General features: G+C 41.7%; 1 protein-coding gene across 1 annotated transcript in view; it reads left to right on the top strand.

Moving 5' to 3' along the window:
• The window catches only part of LOC133461250 (retinoic acid receptor beta-like), a 104,429-nt gene that overhangs the window by 46,491 nt on the left and 39,212 nt on the right, over window positions 1-18,726 (top strand). The window contains exon 3 of the mRNA XM_061742097.1: window positions 189-330. Coding sequence (XP_061598081.1) covers window positions 189-330 — 142 coding nt within the window. The remainder of the gene's footprint in view (window positions 1-188; window positions 331-18,726) is intronic.

Below are 18,726 nucleotides of genomic sequence, written 5' to 3'. Positions count from 1 at the left end.
AAAACCCAGGCTATTGTTACACACACTGTTGTGACATTGTGATATATCCAGTGGCAAGAGAATTTCAATAAAGCTGTGTGGATGCTTCAGAAAATACACGGCTGCAGACGAAGACAAGTTCAACATCTTGAAAGGCTACATTTCATGAAACCTCACGGACCGCACCCGTCTACTGTCTGTCTCCTCAGGGCTTTTTCCGCCGAAGCATCCAGAAGAACATGGTGTACACGTGCCACCGGGACAAGAACTGCATTATCAACAAGGTGACAAGGAACCGCTGTCAGTACTGCCGTTTGCAGAGGTGCTTCACGGTGGGAATGTCCAAAGAGTGTGAGTTTCAGATTAAGTACACGGCGTGATCTGATGTAGTAGAAGCTGTGACACATTTGGAAGACAAAGGTTTATTTTCACATGGAACCATTGCTACTTGGGAACATTTGGTAATTAAAAAAAATCACACCCCTATCCATGTGACTCATGCAGAGTATTTGCACAGGTTGAACAAAGTGGGATTTATTGGAATTAACTGTCCTCAGCTCCCTGATATGTTGAACTCAAGAGTTGCGTCTCATCATACACTTCTATACTTCAACAGGTCACATTTTGACTGATGAAAATGATTTTTTAAAAACATAAAAGTTACTCAAACATGATCTGCATTCCAGTTCCTGTGGTAACGGTGAACAGATTGCATCCAGAGGAAAGGCAAATTTATTTGTATAGTACATAAGGGAATTCAAGGTGCTTTACATAATAAAAATATGAAAAAAGGGGAGAAAAATAAAATCCAAACTGGACATATACCAAAAAAGCTAATAATGTACTAAAGTATCACATCAGTGTATTTGAATAAATGACAATAACAATAGCAACATTATGACATGCAGTGTTTTATTTTTTGTACATACATTTTGCCCTTCTGACCTTGGAAGAAGCACATTTCTCAATGACTCTCTGGTTAAAGTCAGGGATGTTTTGTATCTCCTTAGAGAGCTTGGCAGACAACCTTAAGGAGAGCCACAGTCTCTGAGAAGGTGACCTGAAGATTATTCCCCATGAACTGATAAACAACTACAGCACCACTGCAGCTCTTGAACTCATCATTGCTGTAGATGAGGGCCAGTTCAGTTTTCGACTTGTTCTTGCTCAGCAGAGGATAAACCTCCATGGTGGTGTTCAGGGCTGCTTCAGGGTTGTTGTCCTGCTGGAATCTGTCTGCTTGTAGCAGTGCAGCACTGATCAGCTGCTCGGTGAAGGAAAGCCAGTCTTGTGCACGACCTAGGATGGCATCACAACCCTAAAACATGAATGCATCAATTTAGTAGAACATAGAGATGCAAGTCAGCTTTATTATTAAAAATAAAACAAACTATTTTATGTATTATGTGTTCATTTTATTTAAAGGGGACCTATTATGAAAAACATGTTTTTTCTCGCTTTAACATATATAAACAGATATATGTTAAATATATTATAATATAATATATAATATTATAATAAATAATATTCTGAACAGAGTCAAAAGCAAGTTATGACTGTGTAAGAGCTTGGTTTGGGGTTGGCCTTGAGCAACACATGACAGTGTCGTCAGCATATAAATGAAAATCGGCATTTGCAACATTCTGGCCTTGGACACATAGTAGTTGCTAAAACAGTTTATAGTTTGGTCACATACCTGACTTTAAAAATCTGAATTGAAGTATGGAATGGTACACTGTATCAAATGCATTAGAAAGGTTGATAAAAAACGCCACAAAATGATGCTTTTTGTCAATAAAACCAATAAAATCATAAAGAACTTTAAGAGCAGCTGTTTTTGTGCTGTTTCTTTCTAAAAACCAAATTGAAAGTGGGACAATATAGCATTTAAAAACTCCTTCACTTGGTTGCTGACCACAGTCTCCATAACTTTGGCCAGAGTAGAAAGTTTGGAGATAGGTCTTCCAGACTTTGGGGATATTGTTGGTAGCCAGGGACAGATGAAAAATGCGGGTTATAGAACTAACAATAAAATCTGCAGCTAATTTTAAAAACAAAGGCTCCAGTGTGTCTGGGGCAGCACACTATGGTGTCCAAGGGCTCTATGTACCTCTAAGACTAAAATCAGGCTTAGAGTTAAACGGGCTAAAAGAGTGGTAGGACTGACCCTGATTTTCTGTAACCGAATTAAAATTAGAAGGGCTAAAGGAAGGGTAAAGAGACTCAAATACAAACGCAGAGGCTACAAAATGTTCATTAGAACAGGCTAGTGTCTCAGGTTTATCAGAAATGTTTTGAAAGCCTTTCACAATGCATGGAGGAGGCTCAAAGCCTTTACTGTTTTCAGATAAGGATTTTATGGTTTTCCATAATTTAGATGGATTATTAAGACTTTGTGTGGTTTTTGAGAGAAAGGGATTGGCTTTTGCATTCATAATTTGTATTGTACACAAATTACAAAGCTGCTTAAAAACCAACCAGTCTGATATCCTGATTAGAATATCTACCTTTTGCCCACTTAAAATCACCTTTGATTATACTATAATGCGTGGCTTGGATTTAGATATTTTTGTGTCCCTTACTATTCCAATAACAATGATCAATGACATCATTTGTGTATATCGATGCAGTGAGGATTGTACGACCCTTTTACCAACTGTAAAAAGATTCAGTGAGTCACAGTCTGCTCTGAAACCAACAAAAACTGGTTATAACCAATTCCAGTTGAAGTCATCAAGAGCCATTATACTCAGAGAGGAGCAGCACAATAGAAGATGGGGTTCTGTAGCAGCCAATAATAGTTATGAAGAGGGATTTGGAAACCTCAAGCTTCAAGGCTAAAAACTCAAACTGTATTGAAACAGATTTTGAAAGCAGAATAATTAACTAGGTACAGGTCAGTCCAAAAAACATTATAACCATTTATACTGATATCATTATCAATGATGGATTTACTCAGCCAGGTCTCTGACAAAACAATTGTATCAGAACCAGTGGAATGCACCCAGATGCGCAACATATCAATTTTTAAACAAGGCTGCAAACATTCAGGTGCAAAAAACCAAGGCCAGAAGGTTGTTTAAAATCTGCAAGTGTGTTGAAAACCTTGGGGTTTTCAGGCTGAGGACTTGGCTGCACATTATCAACAACAAAACAAGACATTTTTGTTTAAAAGATTTAAATTACTCATTGAAATATAAATCATCATTAAGAACTTAAAATGATGATATCCTGACACTGATAAATGATCAATCCCTCAGTGTCAAGATGAGAAAGAAGAGGTACCAACGACCAACGACTTCTTCAGTCTGTTTTTTCATTTACTGACAGATAAGATATTTGAGTCAGCGGTTGAAGCTGCATCATTCACAGTTTTCTTAAATGTCTATTTATGGCTGACTGAAAAACAAAAACTTAAATAAATTAAGCCAGTGGCAATTGATAAAACATAAACTTACTTTAAATCAATTCCTTTAGTGTTGTTAGTAGTTTATCACATTTAATTAATGTCCAGTATTAAAAGTGCAATACATGACTTGAAGGTGGAGAACAAAGCAGATCTAGAGAGAAAAAACAAAGCAAACTCCCCACCCCCCACCACCCTAAAAACACACAAAATAAAGAGTCATTCCCACAAGAAGGATCCCACTTTGTGCAAGAGACCGGATCCATGCATGAAACATAACCTGCTACATTACCTCTGGACCCCGCCAACCAAGACATTCTGCCTCCCCCATTCCTGGAGGGTAGATTTCTCTTGTGTCAAATCCTCAAATCATTCTAATATCTTACAGTTTGCAGTGCCCTGGTTAGCTCTTGGTCATTTTAAGTGTTCTCACACTCCATGTTTGTCGACTTTAACTGCAATTAACAGCTCGGATTACAGGAGTGTGAAGAAAATATGTTGCAGTAAATCTTAAGCTGGTCAGTGCATTCATGAGCAGAGATGTAAAAGATATTTAAGATTCCGGCGCCAAAGCAGGAAGATGTAGTATTAAGATCAGTGATTGTAGATTTTTGCAACTATGTTTGCTTGATTCATTGGAGCAGCTGGCATACCACACCGTGCATCCGTGCACTCTATTGTGCAGCGGTAGAAGTTCTTGAGCAGAGGTGGAGGGAGTTTGTTCCTCCTCAGCGTTCTCAGGAAGAAGAGACGCTGCTGGACCTTTTTGATAATGTGGGTGGTGTTCATAGTCCAACCCGGGTCCTCTGAGATGAGAAACTTGAAGTCTCTGACCTGCTCCACTTCTTCCCCATTGATACTCAGGCCTGAGTGCGGTGTGGTCCTCCTGAAGTCGACAATGATTTCCTTCGTCTTCTTGGTATTGAGGTTGAGGTGGTTCTCGCTGCAGCAGGCAGCCAGTGCTTGGACCTCCTCCCTGTATGGTGCCTCATCATCATTACTGATCAGTCCAACAATGGTTGTGTCGTCAGCAAATTTGTTGAGGGTGCTGGATCCGTGGGTGGCGACGCAGTCGTGGGAGAATAGTGTGTACAGGACTGGACTGAGGACACAGCCCTGGGGAACACCAGTGTTGAGGGTGATGGTGGAGGATGTGGAAGAGCTCATCCTGACATGCTGGGGTCTGTTAGTCAGGAAGTCCTTGATCCACAGACAGAGGGAGGTTCCAAGCTGCAGTGTCTGCAGTTTGTTGATCTGTCGGCTGGGGCTGATGGAATTGAATGCCGAGCTGAAGTCAAAAAACAGCATCCTGACGTTTGTCCTGGGGCTCTCAATGTGGCTGAGAGCAGAGTGGAGGGCGATGGAGATGGCGTCATCTGTGGAGCTCTTGGACCTGTAGACGAACTGATGTTGGTCAAAGCCAGGTGGGATGTGGGCCTTGACATGCTGCAACACCAGTCTCTCCATACATTTCGTGATTACCGGTGTCAGGGCCACGGGCCGGTAATCATTCAACCCTGTGATGGCAGAGGATTTGGGCACAGGAATTATGGTGGTGGTTTTCAGGCAGGTGGGGACTGTGGCTTGCTGTAGTGAGCGGTTGAAGATGGTGGTGAATACAGCAGCAAGCTGATGGGCACATGACTTCAGCACCCTCCCTGGTACTCCATCTGGTCCTGCTGCTTTGCTGGTGCCGATGCTTTGCAGGACCCGCAGTACCTGGTGTTGTTGGATGGTGGGGGGCTGGTCGTGCTCTGAAGGTGTCAGCTGTGTGTCCTCTGCCTGTCTGCTGTCCTTTTCAAAGCGGGAGAAGAAGGTGTTAAGCTGGTCAGGGAGAGAGGTGTCGGTGGGGGAGGGGGTGGAGTGGCATTGTCTGTAGTCTGTGATGTTCTGGGTGCCTTTCTACATGGAGGGGGGGTTGTTTTCCCTGAATTTGGCCTCTATCTCCTCTCTGTATTTTGTTTTAGCAGCCTTGATGCCTCTGTTCAGGTCTGCTCTAGCCCTCCTGTAGGCCTCCCTGTCTCTTGACCTCAGTGCTGAGTCTGGCCTGGCCTGGAGTAGTGCTCTGATGTGGGTGTTGAACCAGGGTTTTTGATTGGGTAATGTTTTCACCTTTTTCCTTTTAATTACATTGTCCATGCAGAAACTGATGTACGACAGTACGGAGGAGGTGTGGAGCTCAATGTCTGGTTCCTCAAAGAGCTCCCATGCGGTGTCCTCACAGCAGTCCTGCAGGGACAGTGTGGCCTCCACAGTCCAGCACTGCATGGTCTTGTACTGTGGCTTAGACCTGCAGATGAGGGGCTTGTAGGCAGGTAAAAGGAACAGAGAAAGGTGGTCTGAGTGTCTGAGGGGAGGGGAAGGGCATGCTTTGTAGGCTCCAGGAATACTGGTGTAGACCTGGGGCCTCATGTACAAAGAGTGCGTGGATTTCAATGCGAATCCGTGAGTGGAATTCTTGTGTACGCAAAAAAAAATTCTGATTCTCAAAACTATGATTACGCCCAAATCTACGCAACTTTCTTTGAACATCTCAATCAACGTGGATTTGAGTGCACATGCAGGAGCACAACACTCCTCCCCGTCTCCTCCCTCATTAAGATATACTTGAATATGATAATAAGGATAATTATACATTAAAAACCGCTCATCTTAACAAGGAACTTGCAAAAACAAGTAAAACAAATAAAGAAAAACATCGGCTGTGAGCTGGAGACAAACAATTTATTTGGGGGCATTTCTTCCGATTTAAGCTGCACTGCATTATGGGGATTGTTGTTCTTTGCAATGTGTTGCGTTCCGTGAAGAGTGTGGTTTTATTATGATTTTTTTATTATGATTGTATTATCAGAAAAGTGCGTACGCCAGCCTTGGTGTGTGCGTGAAAGACCGCAACTTTCTACGTTCAAATCCATTTTTGTATATCCGACCGTGAGCGTAGAAAGTAGTGTACGCACGTTTTTTGGTGCGCCGCGCACCAGCTGTTGTTAACGTAGACACACACACCCCTTCCCTTACCAATGATTGTGCGGCCAGCTAGCTCCACAGCTAGGTCTGGGATGTTTTCATGCAGCCAGGTCTCCGTTATTACCGTGATGCAGCTGTCTATCCGGTTGTTAACGTCCCGTAGTTTCATCTCGTCCATTTTGTTGACTAGGGAGCGAACGTGGGCAAGAAAAAAGCTTGGAACTGCTGGTTTGTGCGGTGTAGCAGTTAGCCTAGCTCTGATGCTGGCTCGTTTTCCCCGCTTCTGGCGTCTACCATTGCCTTTTCCCTTTCCGTTCTCGCCGGCGTATCCTCTCCAGAAACAAGTCAAGCCCCTCCGGGGTCCAGCCGCTCCAGTGTTCTTTCAGTTTGATAAGCTTGGTTTGGGTATAAGTCCTTCTCAGTGTGTAGCTGCTAACTACAGAGGAGTGCCGGGTTGCTGCATGTACACGCGCCGCCGCCATGCGTAAAGGTTCAGACAGCCCTTAAACTGCATATACCAGGTAAAGCAAAAATATATTTTTTAACTTTCTTTCCTTTTTATAGTGATTTTTTTTTTTTAAATCTGTTCTTGAGTTTTGGGAAGCCAAGTACCAGTTTGCATTTCACAGGTTATTGGGATCCTTTGATTGCATCAGCATTTATAGCTCAGGTCCACTTCTTGGTCCATTACCCATGGCAGGGGCTGTTGTTTGTTTCATGTTTTCTGTTCCACACCTCAATGGCAAAGTAATGGAAGAGATGGTGTCTTGATATCCTCAGGTTTAACCTCCCACAGCGCTGCTGATGGGAAACGTGACTTTTTTCCTTCAATGTTGCAGAAGATCCATACCAGCTAGATCCCCAGGCATTTATTTGATAGAATATACCTTCTGAGCAGTCATACAAGTTTTAAGCAACCACAGAGGATCATCACAGGTGTTGGTTCTCTGACACTGAAATATCAGCTATGACTAATTTGTGCAGAAATGTAGGTTACCATAATAATGGTGATTTGAGGAATTTGATTTCATCCAAAAATAGATATGGAATGTTTGTGTTGCTTCACATTGTGATGGTCAATCCCAGAGGCCTCAGAGCCCACAGACATCCACACTGCCTCTGGAAAAGATTTTTTTTCTCTGTGTGTTATATATGCATTTTAATCTTGCAGAGGTTTTTTTTCCTGTGTGTGCATGGGTGTGTGTGAGTGTGTTTCTTTCATCAGCCCTTTTGACAGTCTACCATGTCTTTGATTTGTTGATGAATATAATACATACAAATATCTTTAACTGCTCGTACATATTTAAGTATACCAATATAAAGTCATACACATGCAGGCCACGTTTACACATAGCCAGGTATTTACAAAAAATGTCCCCCTCTATGTTTTGAAAAATACCATCATTTACACGAACCCGCATAAATACGCTGTTAAGGGGCTATGAGCAGCCAAACCTACAGGCGGCAGTGTAATGAGAAGCATAGAGTAATCCTAGCCAATCGGAATCCTGGAAAAAAACATCAACAAATGACACGAGTAACTTCCCGCTACTTCCAAGATGGAACAAGAATCTTTCGTTTGCTTGGAGTGACAGCGAAGTGGAGTTACTTTTAAGTGTGACGTTAGAATATAAAACAAGTAAAATACAAGAAAATATTGACAGTGGCCAAACAAATTGTAAACACAGGTTGCACACATGACGCTGGTGATGTTTCTGTCACATAATGTGACGTTCTGAAGCCTAAATGTCCGTTTCCCTCCATTTACAAGCAAACGTGAAGACGGACTTTTTGCAAATCTCCACTTTGGCTGGAGTTTTCAGAAATGATTGTTTTTGGTGACTTTGAGCTTCGTTTTCGTGTAAACGAACGGCCAAAACGCATGGAAACACCACCATTTTTGCTACATGTAAAAGGGGCCGCAGTCAACTTGTCACAACCTGCACTCTGCTTCCCCAGTCACTCATTCATTCATTCACTCTGCCACGCCCACACTCCACTCCACCCTCTGCAATCAGGACTGATCGCACCCACCTGCCGCTCATTACTCTACTTACTCTACACTATTTAGTCCCCTGTTCCTCTCACTCTCACTGCCAGATTGTTCTTAAGGCCCTGACCCACCAAGCCGATTGTCGGGCCGTCGATGAGCGTCGGTCCGCGTCTGTCGGGCTAGTTTTCCCGGTGTGTCCCGCACGTCGCCACAGGTCGGCCTCCCGTCGGGAGCTTTTCAGCCGATTCGACATGTCGAATCGGCATCGGGACGTCGGTCACTCTGTGATTGGCTGTTCCCAGAATTTCCCAGAATAGTTTTCGTCGTCATTTGCGGACTGAATAAAAAAAAAAAACATGGTGGACATTTGTTTTTTAGTGAATAAAATCAATATTTTGAGTTAGTTTCTGCATAAAAATTGGCTTTGATTACATTTCTAGCGAGAAATATATATTTTACTTTAATAATATTCACTCAGTGAATGTATATAATCACTCGCTTGGTCGTTGTTGCGAAGTCTTTTTCAAATCTCGCCAGAATAAAGGCTGATTTATGGTTCTGCGTTACACCAACGCAGAGCCTACGGCCTTCTGGCCATGTTTGGGGTTATTAATAATGGCCCATAAACCAAACCAAGGCCTGGATGCACGTTACGGTTCGGGCAGCATTAACAGATGGTTTATTCATATTCTCCCCCATAAAAATGCATAGGTTTTGTTGCCATGGTAATTTTCAATTTTCAATTCAATTTTATTTATATAGCGTCTAATACAACAGAGTTGTCTCTAGACGCTTTCCAGAGACCCATACCCAGAACATCACCCCCGAGCAGTTATTACATAAACAATGGCAGGTAAAAACTCCCCTAGTGGGAGAAAAACCTTAAGCCCCATAAGGTATATTAACCTTAAGGTAACAAGCCCCCATAGGATAGAATGGGACAATTTGGCTTCAATTTCTCAAAAGTTGTAAACAACAGCCTAATGAAACGTTGGATTGATGTCTCTGCGATATCGTGTTGCCGAGCAACAGTTAAATATCTCAAAAAGCGTAATAGCTAGGATGATGAGACTAAAATATGTTGTAGTACAACGCGTCCCGGGTTTCTCAATGTTGTAATGATGTCTGTACGATTCACTGTTGCCTAGCAACAAGCGTCCAAGATAAAATGGAATTTTTTTTTAATTGAAAGTTAAATATCGCAAAAAAACTAATTAATTAGCGTGATGAGGTTGTATGGTCCTTTAGTGCCAATCGGGCCGAGTGTTTGTAAATTTGAACGATGTCTATACGATAAAGTTTGGCTGAGCAATAAGCATCCGAATTTTCGCCTTTTAGGACCGGCCCCAACCGGGGGGGCAGCGCCACACCACTGCCAACCAGATACCCTGCAGGACCCAAGAGACAATAGGCCACCCCACCCCCAGGCCGTTCAACCTCACCATGCCCCCATCCAAGCAACAGCGCCACAGAGGGCTACCAACCCAGCAGACCCCCGCCCAGCAGCCATAGCGGCGACACCGAACTCCTGCTGCCGATCCGTGGTCAATCGGGCAGAGAGAGGATAAGGTGAAAAAAGAGAGGAGGATGGAGAAACGTGACGCGACCAACCCCAGAAGGACAGGGCCACTCACCACCCCCAGTCCGCCACCTGCAAGCAGCCCAACCGGGAAGGGACAGCTGACACCCGGAGGCAGCACAGGGCCAGCCACCATAAGCACGCCTTGCCAGCAACTTGTCACCATACCACCAACCCCAGCCAGAAGGCCCCCCCCGGAGGCCGGCCCACGCAACAGCCAAGGCGCATCCGGCCCCAGACAGCCCATGCCACAGTGCCAGTCCTAAGTAGTAAGGACTTAAACCAGACATTCCAGGCACCCATAGACCCCGCCCCCCAGATGCCGCAAGCAGATGGCCAAAATATCCCCCGACACACCTTGCTAACCTGCGCATTTTAGATGTTTCCCTGCTTCAACACACATGATTCCATTAAAGATTGTTATCAATAGTCATCAAGGGCTACACAAGTCTGGTAATGACACAGCCATGTCTATCAGGGTTGTGTTTGAGCAGGGACACATCGGAAATATGCACTGTGGTCAGTTTCACTGACGTCCATTTTCCCCTTTAGCTCTTTTCCCTTAGGTACCATTAAGCTTAATCTTAACATTCTCTTGGCAGTAAGGAATTATTGTTATTCCTTTACACCTTGGTTAGCTGCCAATGTTAAGTGCTGTGGCAAATGGCCCAGGTGCACCATGTGATGTCCAAGATAGATGGTGTTTATTTACCTCTGCATCTGTTTTCTTGCAGAAACACAGTGCAGGGTTTGGCAGCATGCAGATGGTTGACTGGCAGCCTGCCAGAAGGACCACCATTCAGCAGCAAAGAATAAAATAATAAAACAAATAAAATTGGAAAGCTGCACCAGCACATAAAGGCAGCTGTGAAAAACCTCCAATAGTGAGGTTTTAGAAATACAGAATTTTGTCATCACTCACCGAATAAAAGATATGAGATCAGTGTCCTGGAAAGATGAGGGATGAGAGTGTGACAGTTGGTTATGCTGTGAAAAACATATTCAAGATGGTGTCAATGACCCCTCATCCCCCTGTTGTAACACTGTGGAGCAGTGCAGAAACACTTGACATTCTCTCATTCACAGCTGTTACTGACAGCCTCACTGGGAGACCTGGGGCCTCATATAAAAGGAGTGTGTGGATTTCATGGTGAATTCTTGCCCAGAAATCTTGCCAACGCAAAAAAGGTTTAGATGTTCAAAACTGGGTGTCTTATGCCCAAATCCATACATGTTTCATTCGAACATCACAACCAATGTCGACCTACGGAGTGAAACTGTGGAACAGCCTGAGCATGGAGTTAAAACAAAGTCAAAACATATCACAATTTAAAAAAAGATACGAAGAAACATGCATGTTCGAAATAAAATCTTCAAATCAAAAATCTAATCAAATCAAAATCAAATCAATGTGAAATTTAACGTAGTAGTGCGAGACTCCTCCCTGTCTCCTCCCTCAAGTAGATCTATTTGAATATGATAATGAGGATAAATATCCATGAAAAACCGCTCATCCTAACAAGGAACTTAAAAAAGCAAGTGAAAAAAAAACATATACCGTGAACTCAATTCACTCCTTTCAGAAGTTGAGGCTGGAAAAATAATTAATTTGGTGGCATTTCCTCCGATTTAAGCTGTAAAAGAAAACAGTAGCGTGCTATGGTTGTGTTGGCCGCATCAAATTATGGTTATCATTGTTCATTGTTTTGTGTTGCATCCCATGAATAGTTGTGGGTTTATTATGTTCGTATGGTTTCGTGAATGTTTATGTTCAGCATTACTGCATCATTACACTCTCTTTAAGTTCTTAAGTTGGTGGGATGAAAAATGTCTCTCCTCGTTACACGTGTATTATACAATTATAGAAATGGTCTAATATACGTGTTCTTAGTCTTACAACTCACAGAGGACTCGTCCGTGATCAACTCTCTCATAGGTACAATAATATTAACAGCATGAATTTATATTTAATTTATATTTAATCCTTGAAGCATCACAATCATGTCTCATGTGCTGCTGAAATAAAGACAAGTTGTGCCAAAGTGATTATAGAGGTGAGAAATAAAGAAAAAAGTTGCTCGGAGTATTGCAACCGTAGGAGGAGAGGCCTCCATCACCAGGACGAGAGACCCTTTTAGATGTTTCCTTGCTTCAGCACACCATGATACAAGTAGCTGTGTCATCAACAGAGTTATGGAGACCTTGATGACAATTAATTAGAATCAAGTGTGTTGATGCAGGGAGACATCTAAAACATGCAAAACAGTGGCACTCGAGGACCAGGGTCGCCTACCCCTGGACTATCTAATATACAAGAAGTAGAAGAATAAAAGCAGAGTATTCCAAGAGAAAAAAAGTCCTTTAGCAAAGGTGCATTTACTCAATGCTTAACTCCTATGTGTGGTGCATTAGCCATATTAGGCAGTTGTGGTACAGGTGTTTCATCTTTTTCAAAACCGCATCTTACAAATAGCAACTCATTCTACCAAAATGTATTGTGTACTATTTCATTTTTTTGTTTGTTTGGGAGTTTTTTTTAAACTTTATTTAGCATAAAGAATCTACAGATCAAGGCAGGGTAAAAAGGTATAAAATTAGGAAATAATTTCAGCAACAATGGTGAAAATAACAGATTCACACAAGAAACAAAAACAAACAAAAAGCACAAGAACAGCTAGGTACAATAAAATCAAAAGAGCAAGGACTGAGTTATGGATGAGTACAGTTTCTTGGCAACCCTGTTCATATTATCAATATTTTTCATAGATTTAAAGTGGTTGCTAAAAAAATGTAAAAAAAATATAGTAAAAGAGGGAGTATTTGCACTCCTCTTACAAGTGTGAATATGATATTTACCAAAAAATAATCACCAGGTTGATGATGTTTGAATATTTAGGATCAAAGTTGTCAATATAATAAATAACATCATTGCAAGTAAAAACAGGAATTTCATCCATTTTTAAAGATAAGAAAGATAAGATAATAAGATGTCAGACACAAAAGGACTTTGTAAAAGAGCAATTGAAAAAAATATGTTCAATGGTCTCGGCCTCAGAAGAACAAAATATGCAAGGATCAACTTCCAATTTAAACCTTCTGTGTAACAAATCATTAACAGGATACATAGCTGATGCTGTGTACTATTCAGTATGCTTAATAAAAACAACCTGGATGGAGCTATTTCCAAAAGCCCACCTCCCTTGTTCTATCCCACAATGCAATGGACCACCAGTGGGCCGAAGCAGTCCACTTTCCAAAACCAGAAGCTGGCCACGAATGTGCATGCTTGCATGCTTTTACAGAACATGTTCTAACAGCAACTGCAGTAACACCGTGGAATACAAACATTTCAAACTAAAGAAAAAAATATCTTTCTTTGCTAGTTGGGTACCTATCCACTCCAATTCTTACTCCAAGTATTAGTATTATATATGAGTATAATATGCTAGTATACTAGTATTGTATATATTAGTATTAACTATCCGTGAGCAGGAGAACTGAGAACACATTTCTGATGCATAGTTAGTTGGTGCGCTACAGGGATGACTATATAAACTGATTTATACAACAGACACTGAGGTGGTCAGAAGGGGGAGGGGGAGTGAGGGGGGACTGCAGCTCAGACTGTCAGCAGACATCTACCAGACATCCATACAGACAGGAGCAAGCAAGCAGTGGGATGATCAGAGGGTGGGACTGCAGGTCAGCATGCAGCTCCTGAAGCTCTGTCCTGCAAACATACACAGAAGACAAGAAAGAGGGGGCAGACCAGCACAAAAAATCATACTAAACTCATACTATCCTACTAAATACTCAATCATACTAAATTAAGATTATCGCTGATAAGAATGTTAAAGTCATCTACTATGAGGAATTTATCTGTACTGATCAATAAACCAGATAGGAAATTGGGAAATTCAGACAGAAACTCTAGATAAGCACCAGCAGGGGGCCGGTACACTACCACTAACAAAACTGGCTTCTCTGATTTCCAGCTCGGGAGTTTCAGACTAAGCGTGAGGCTTTCAAATGTATTATAATCGCATTTAGGTTTAGATTTTGTTTGAAGACTGGAGTTATAGATTGCCGCTACTCCTCTGCCTCAGCTCGTGCTTCAAGGAATATGATGATGAGTATCCGGGCAGCGTCGACTCATTTAAACTAACATACTTTTCCTCCTGTTTCCACTTTTCTGTTAAACAGAAAATATCACTCCTGCTTTCTGTAATTAAATAGTTTCCTAATAGAGACTTGGAACTTACCAATTGTGTATTTAGTAGTCCGCTTCTAATTTTTTGGTCTTTAATTGGCACTAAATGCATATTGGTTTTTATTTTCACGATGTTATTTTGATTGATGCCTTGATCACGTTGTGCTTGGTGAACTTTTGCATTGTGGGGAATTGACACCAATTCTATTTTGCCAGGCACCTTGTTAGAATCGCCAATTACACAATGCATTCCTATATTTTTATTGGCAGGCGTTATTCTTCGAGAAGCAGCAGAGAAGCATGTAAGACTGCAGCTCTGCATTCTGGCATGGACCCTGGATTGTCAGGGGGAGTGTCTAATGATATCAGTAAGAGCTGCATCATGCCGGGTGGGATGAATGCCGTCTCTTCTAATCAGACCCCAAAACATCTTCCATCTTCCCCAAAAGATTTGAAAGCACTATTATAAAGGGTAGATCTTTTACTATTCATTTATACATTTTTCATGACCTGTTATTTATCAGGTAACACCTGGCTCCACCACAGTGAACTTCATAATTTTTATACTCAATCAATTATTCAGTGACCCTCTGTCTTCCCCAACCATATGGAGCATTATAGAAGCACTGAGAACACTTTAGAGTGACAATTTGCTTCATAAAGATTAATACAGCTTTTTTTTTGCTGTTTAAGAAGTCAAATATGGTGGTGTAAAGCAATATTTTGAAGTTAAAGTCATGAGTAGTGATCACAGGCACCACATTATGATGAGAGGAACTGCACCTGATGGGTTTTCCCTGCCCCTTTTCATGGTATTAAGAAGCTATATATTTTCATGGCTCCTTGATCAATGCATCATTGGGATGTATCTGCTTATGCACACGGTTATTTGTTTGGAGTGGAGTGGTAATTGATTGCTCTGGCTGGGTGTGCAACACACTTGGGAAGTTGATGTCTTCCTCAATCATATCTTAAGGCTTCTCTGCTTCTGTTAAGATCGCAACCATATCACTAGTCAGTTTGTCAAGGCTGTGATAAATGACATATAACTAGGGTTGCAAAGGGGTGGAAAATTTCCGGTAAATTTCCGGAAACTTTCCGGAAACTTTCCATGGGAAGTTAAGCTTGGGAATTTTGGAAATATTCCAAATTGGAAACTTTCCATGGGAATTATGGGAATTATGGGAATTATTGGGAATTTATGGGAATTTATGGGAATTTATGGGAATTAACTGGAAATTGGGGGTAATTTAAACAAACTGTATCATATCCAAACATAAATGTAAATATTTATTTTGTCATAAGCAGATATCCATGCAAGATAATACTAAAACATTACATTTCAACAGATTTATTTGAGTAGAACTTTAGTTTTTATTCTTGTATGAACAATTATTTTAATGAACAACAAAAACATGAATGTTGAGTAAATACTAACTCACCCACTCCCCCACCCAATCAAAAAGTAAAATGACCCCACCCCCCCCCCCAAAAAAAAAAAAGTCCCATTCAAAATGTTAAATAAAAGGAGCCCCACTCCCTCCAAAAAAGTCCCATTCAACATGTTTTTTTTATTTAATATTTGCAAGTTAAACATTAATACCATTATAGATCAAATATATTTACCCCATAATATTATCAAAACTTACTTGACTTTATATAGTCCGTGGGCTCAAATGTGTGGCTTCAATAGTCTTGTGCTTTGAGCTCAAATGTGTGGCCTCCAGGCTTCAAGAAATCACCTGTGCATGTGATGGTGGAATGCACAGTGCATGTAGGGGGTGTGGCCTCAATAGCCCTGCAGTAAGCAATGTGCTGTGTGCAAGTGATTGAGGAGTGTACTTGCATTAAATCTGGTTGTTTTAGCCAAGACTATGCTACAATATATTTCCCCCAACTATATTTAAGTTCCCTGTTAAGGGCCAACCTTCAATTCTGTAAATTTCTTATTTATTCCCGTTAATTCCCGTTAATTCCCATATATTCCCGTTAATTCCCATATATTCCCGTTAATTCCCATGGAAAGTTTCCAACTTTGAAAATTCCCGGAATTTTGCAACCCTACATATAACACATATAAAAAGATTATTTACTACATCCATCTGCTCATGGACAAGGATGTTTTAGTGTATTTATTTTGTGTTGTATTTAAGGACCTTGACAGATGCAGAAATTGACAAAAGTTATTATGTTCTGTGCAATGAAACATTAATGATACATCACTATATACAGTATCTACAATGTCTATGTATTGTACCAACATTCTATGTGCCTTTATTGTGTATTACTCATATTCTATGTATATTATTTGATCCATTATTATGTCTTCAACAGCATACAGTCAGAGCCAAAGGTTTAAGCACCCATATCGATTTTGGGTCTTGTTAGCCTAGATTATATTGTTAATGTTTCCACCGGAGGAATTTTAGATGTTTTAAAGGCTTTGATTGGCAACATCAGATTCATTCAAAGAATTAACATTTACAACCAGATTTCTCTATTCCCTTTTTGTATCATCAATATAAGAAACAATTGGGAATATGATCAAAATATTTCTATTTCCACTGGTTCTATCTAATTAATATGTGGTACATTACTTCTGTCAGGAAGGTTGGAGTAGGACCCAGATGCAGGAGAGCCGGAGGCAGGCGTTCTCAAAAACGGTGATTTATTCACTCAAACAAACGGCGCTGCTGAGCAGGAAAAGAAAAAAAAAGGAGAAAATAACAAATGTCCTAGATGTCGCAAAAAAAAGACAACCCAAAAAACTAACCCAGGGTGGGCGGAGGGGATCCAGAGGAGGGCCAAGGCCAACACATGGTCAAAGTTCCGGGGGCCGCCCTCGAGGCCTGGCAGACCGGCCATAGGGTCGCTCTCGGGACTGAGCAGGGGGGCGTTCTCGGGACTGAGCAGGGGGGTGTTCTCGGGGGAAGGGACCTTTGCTTGGGCTGTGGTGTAGGCAGAGTCCTGGGCAGGGGTCTGGGTACCAGCAGGGGCGTAGGCAGAATCCTAGGGGCCGGCTTCGGGGGACAGAGAATCCTAGGGGTCGGCTGAGGGAAGCACCGGGTACTCGGCACTGGCTGAGGGGGACACCAGGTCCGCGGCAGGGGCTTGGGTGTCGGCTGAAGTGTGTCTGGGACCACCACTGGAACAGGAAGAGGGGCTGATGTGTCCAGGACCACCGCCAGAACAGGAACAGGGCGAGTTGCGGGACTTGTTTGACATAAAGACTCGTGGGTGGTGTCATCTGCTAAATGTCCAGGCCTGAAGACATCTGCATGCAAGTCATACAAGCGCTTCCACTGCAGCACGCCTGAACATGCACAAGGGTGCGAGGGCCCGTTCATCGCTGCTTGCAGCTTTAATTATTTATTATTACCTTTGCCAGCTTCAAGTCATTTCAGTGACCATGGCAGGGTTTTTGTTCTTTTATTGAAGGGCACCAACAAATTTGTCCATGTTTGTACCTCTCCTTGCAACTATATGAAAGCAGAGTAAAGCAGTGTAAAATATTTTTTATATTGTAAACCAGAAGAGAAATGCTGCTTGTGCTATCAGGAAAGAAGCCTCTGAGGGCTGTTTCTGCGGCCGCAGCTCTTTCTTTCTCTACAGCTCTACACTTATTATTTTAAATGGGGAGTGTGCAGTGATCAGAGACCTGCGACGTTAGGACGGCCATGCTGTGTGTTGAGTCATAAACCTGGTAATCTCCTGCTGTGACAGACTTCAAAGATCTGCATTTGATGAAGCAAAGGACTCCGTAGACTATCGTTTCTCGGAGTGTACTTCACGCAAAAATAGAGGCTTTTGTTGTACTAAACTAAACTAAATAAAAACACTGACTTAATAAAATGTTCCCCATCCTGTGTCTGTAAAAGGAATGATGGGTCCATCTTTCTCCACTACATGCATACAGCCCTCAATTTCTTGATCCTGATGTGATGTTTGCTAGTTAACATGGATGGATATACAAGTAGTCTAGTGGGTGGCTCGTTTTTATGACGTTTGCTCACCATAAAGATTGACAGGTGAAGTTCCCAAGCAATACAATAGACTTCAAATTTTGAAATCAGATATATTTATTATGTGTAAAGCTCACAAAAACATTTGAGGATATCAGTATGGTTATGACAGAAGACGTAAGTTCTCACAGAAAAGTAAGGTCAGGACTACTTCTAAAATGTTTTTAAAATAATTTATTATTTGAGAAAGCCCGTCTTTAAGTCGATTTAAAAATACGTGTGTTAGCAGTTTGTAATGATTGTAGTGTAGCATTATTGGGCGGGATCTGGTACCGGAACCAGCAATTTTCCAAGCACGCTATTGGATGATAACTACAAATACATCATGCATGTCGGACCCCAAACATAGCCGCCCGCTATCTTTGCCAGAAAAACTAACTTGGACAAAGTCACTGATATACAAAAAATGTGCAAGAAGTACGAGTGACAACAATTTTTATTTCATTTGTTGAAAACTGTAGACGTTGCTGACAAAAAATGGGGGTCGTCTAAATACACGAAAACTCCCGTTGGCCCGCCGCCTATACTTCCTGCCTGCTTTTCAGACCAACGTGTAAGGTTTTCTGCATT

The sequence above is a fragment of the Cololabis saira genome, chromosome 15 (assembly GCF_033807715.1).
Source record: "Cololabis saira isolate AMF1-May2022 chromosome 15, fColSai1.1, whole genome shotgun sequence".
NCBI classification, from domain to species: domain Eukaryota; kingdom Metazoa; phylum Chordata; class Actinopteri; order Beloniformes; family Belonidae; genus Cololabis; species Cololabis saira.
This window is presented reverse-complemented; position numbering and strand designations above follow the sequence as displayed.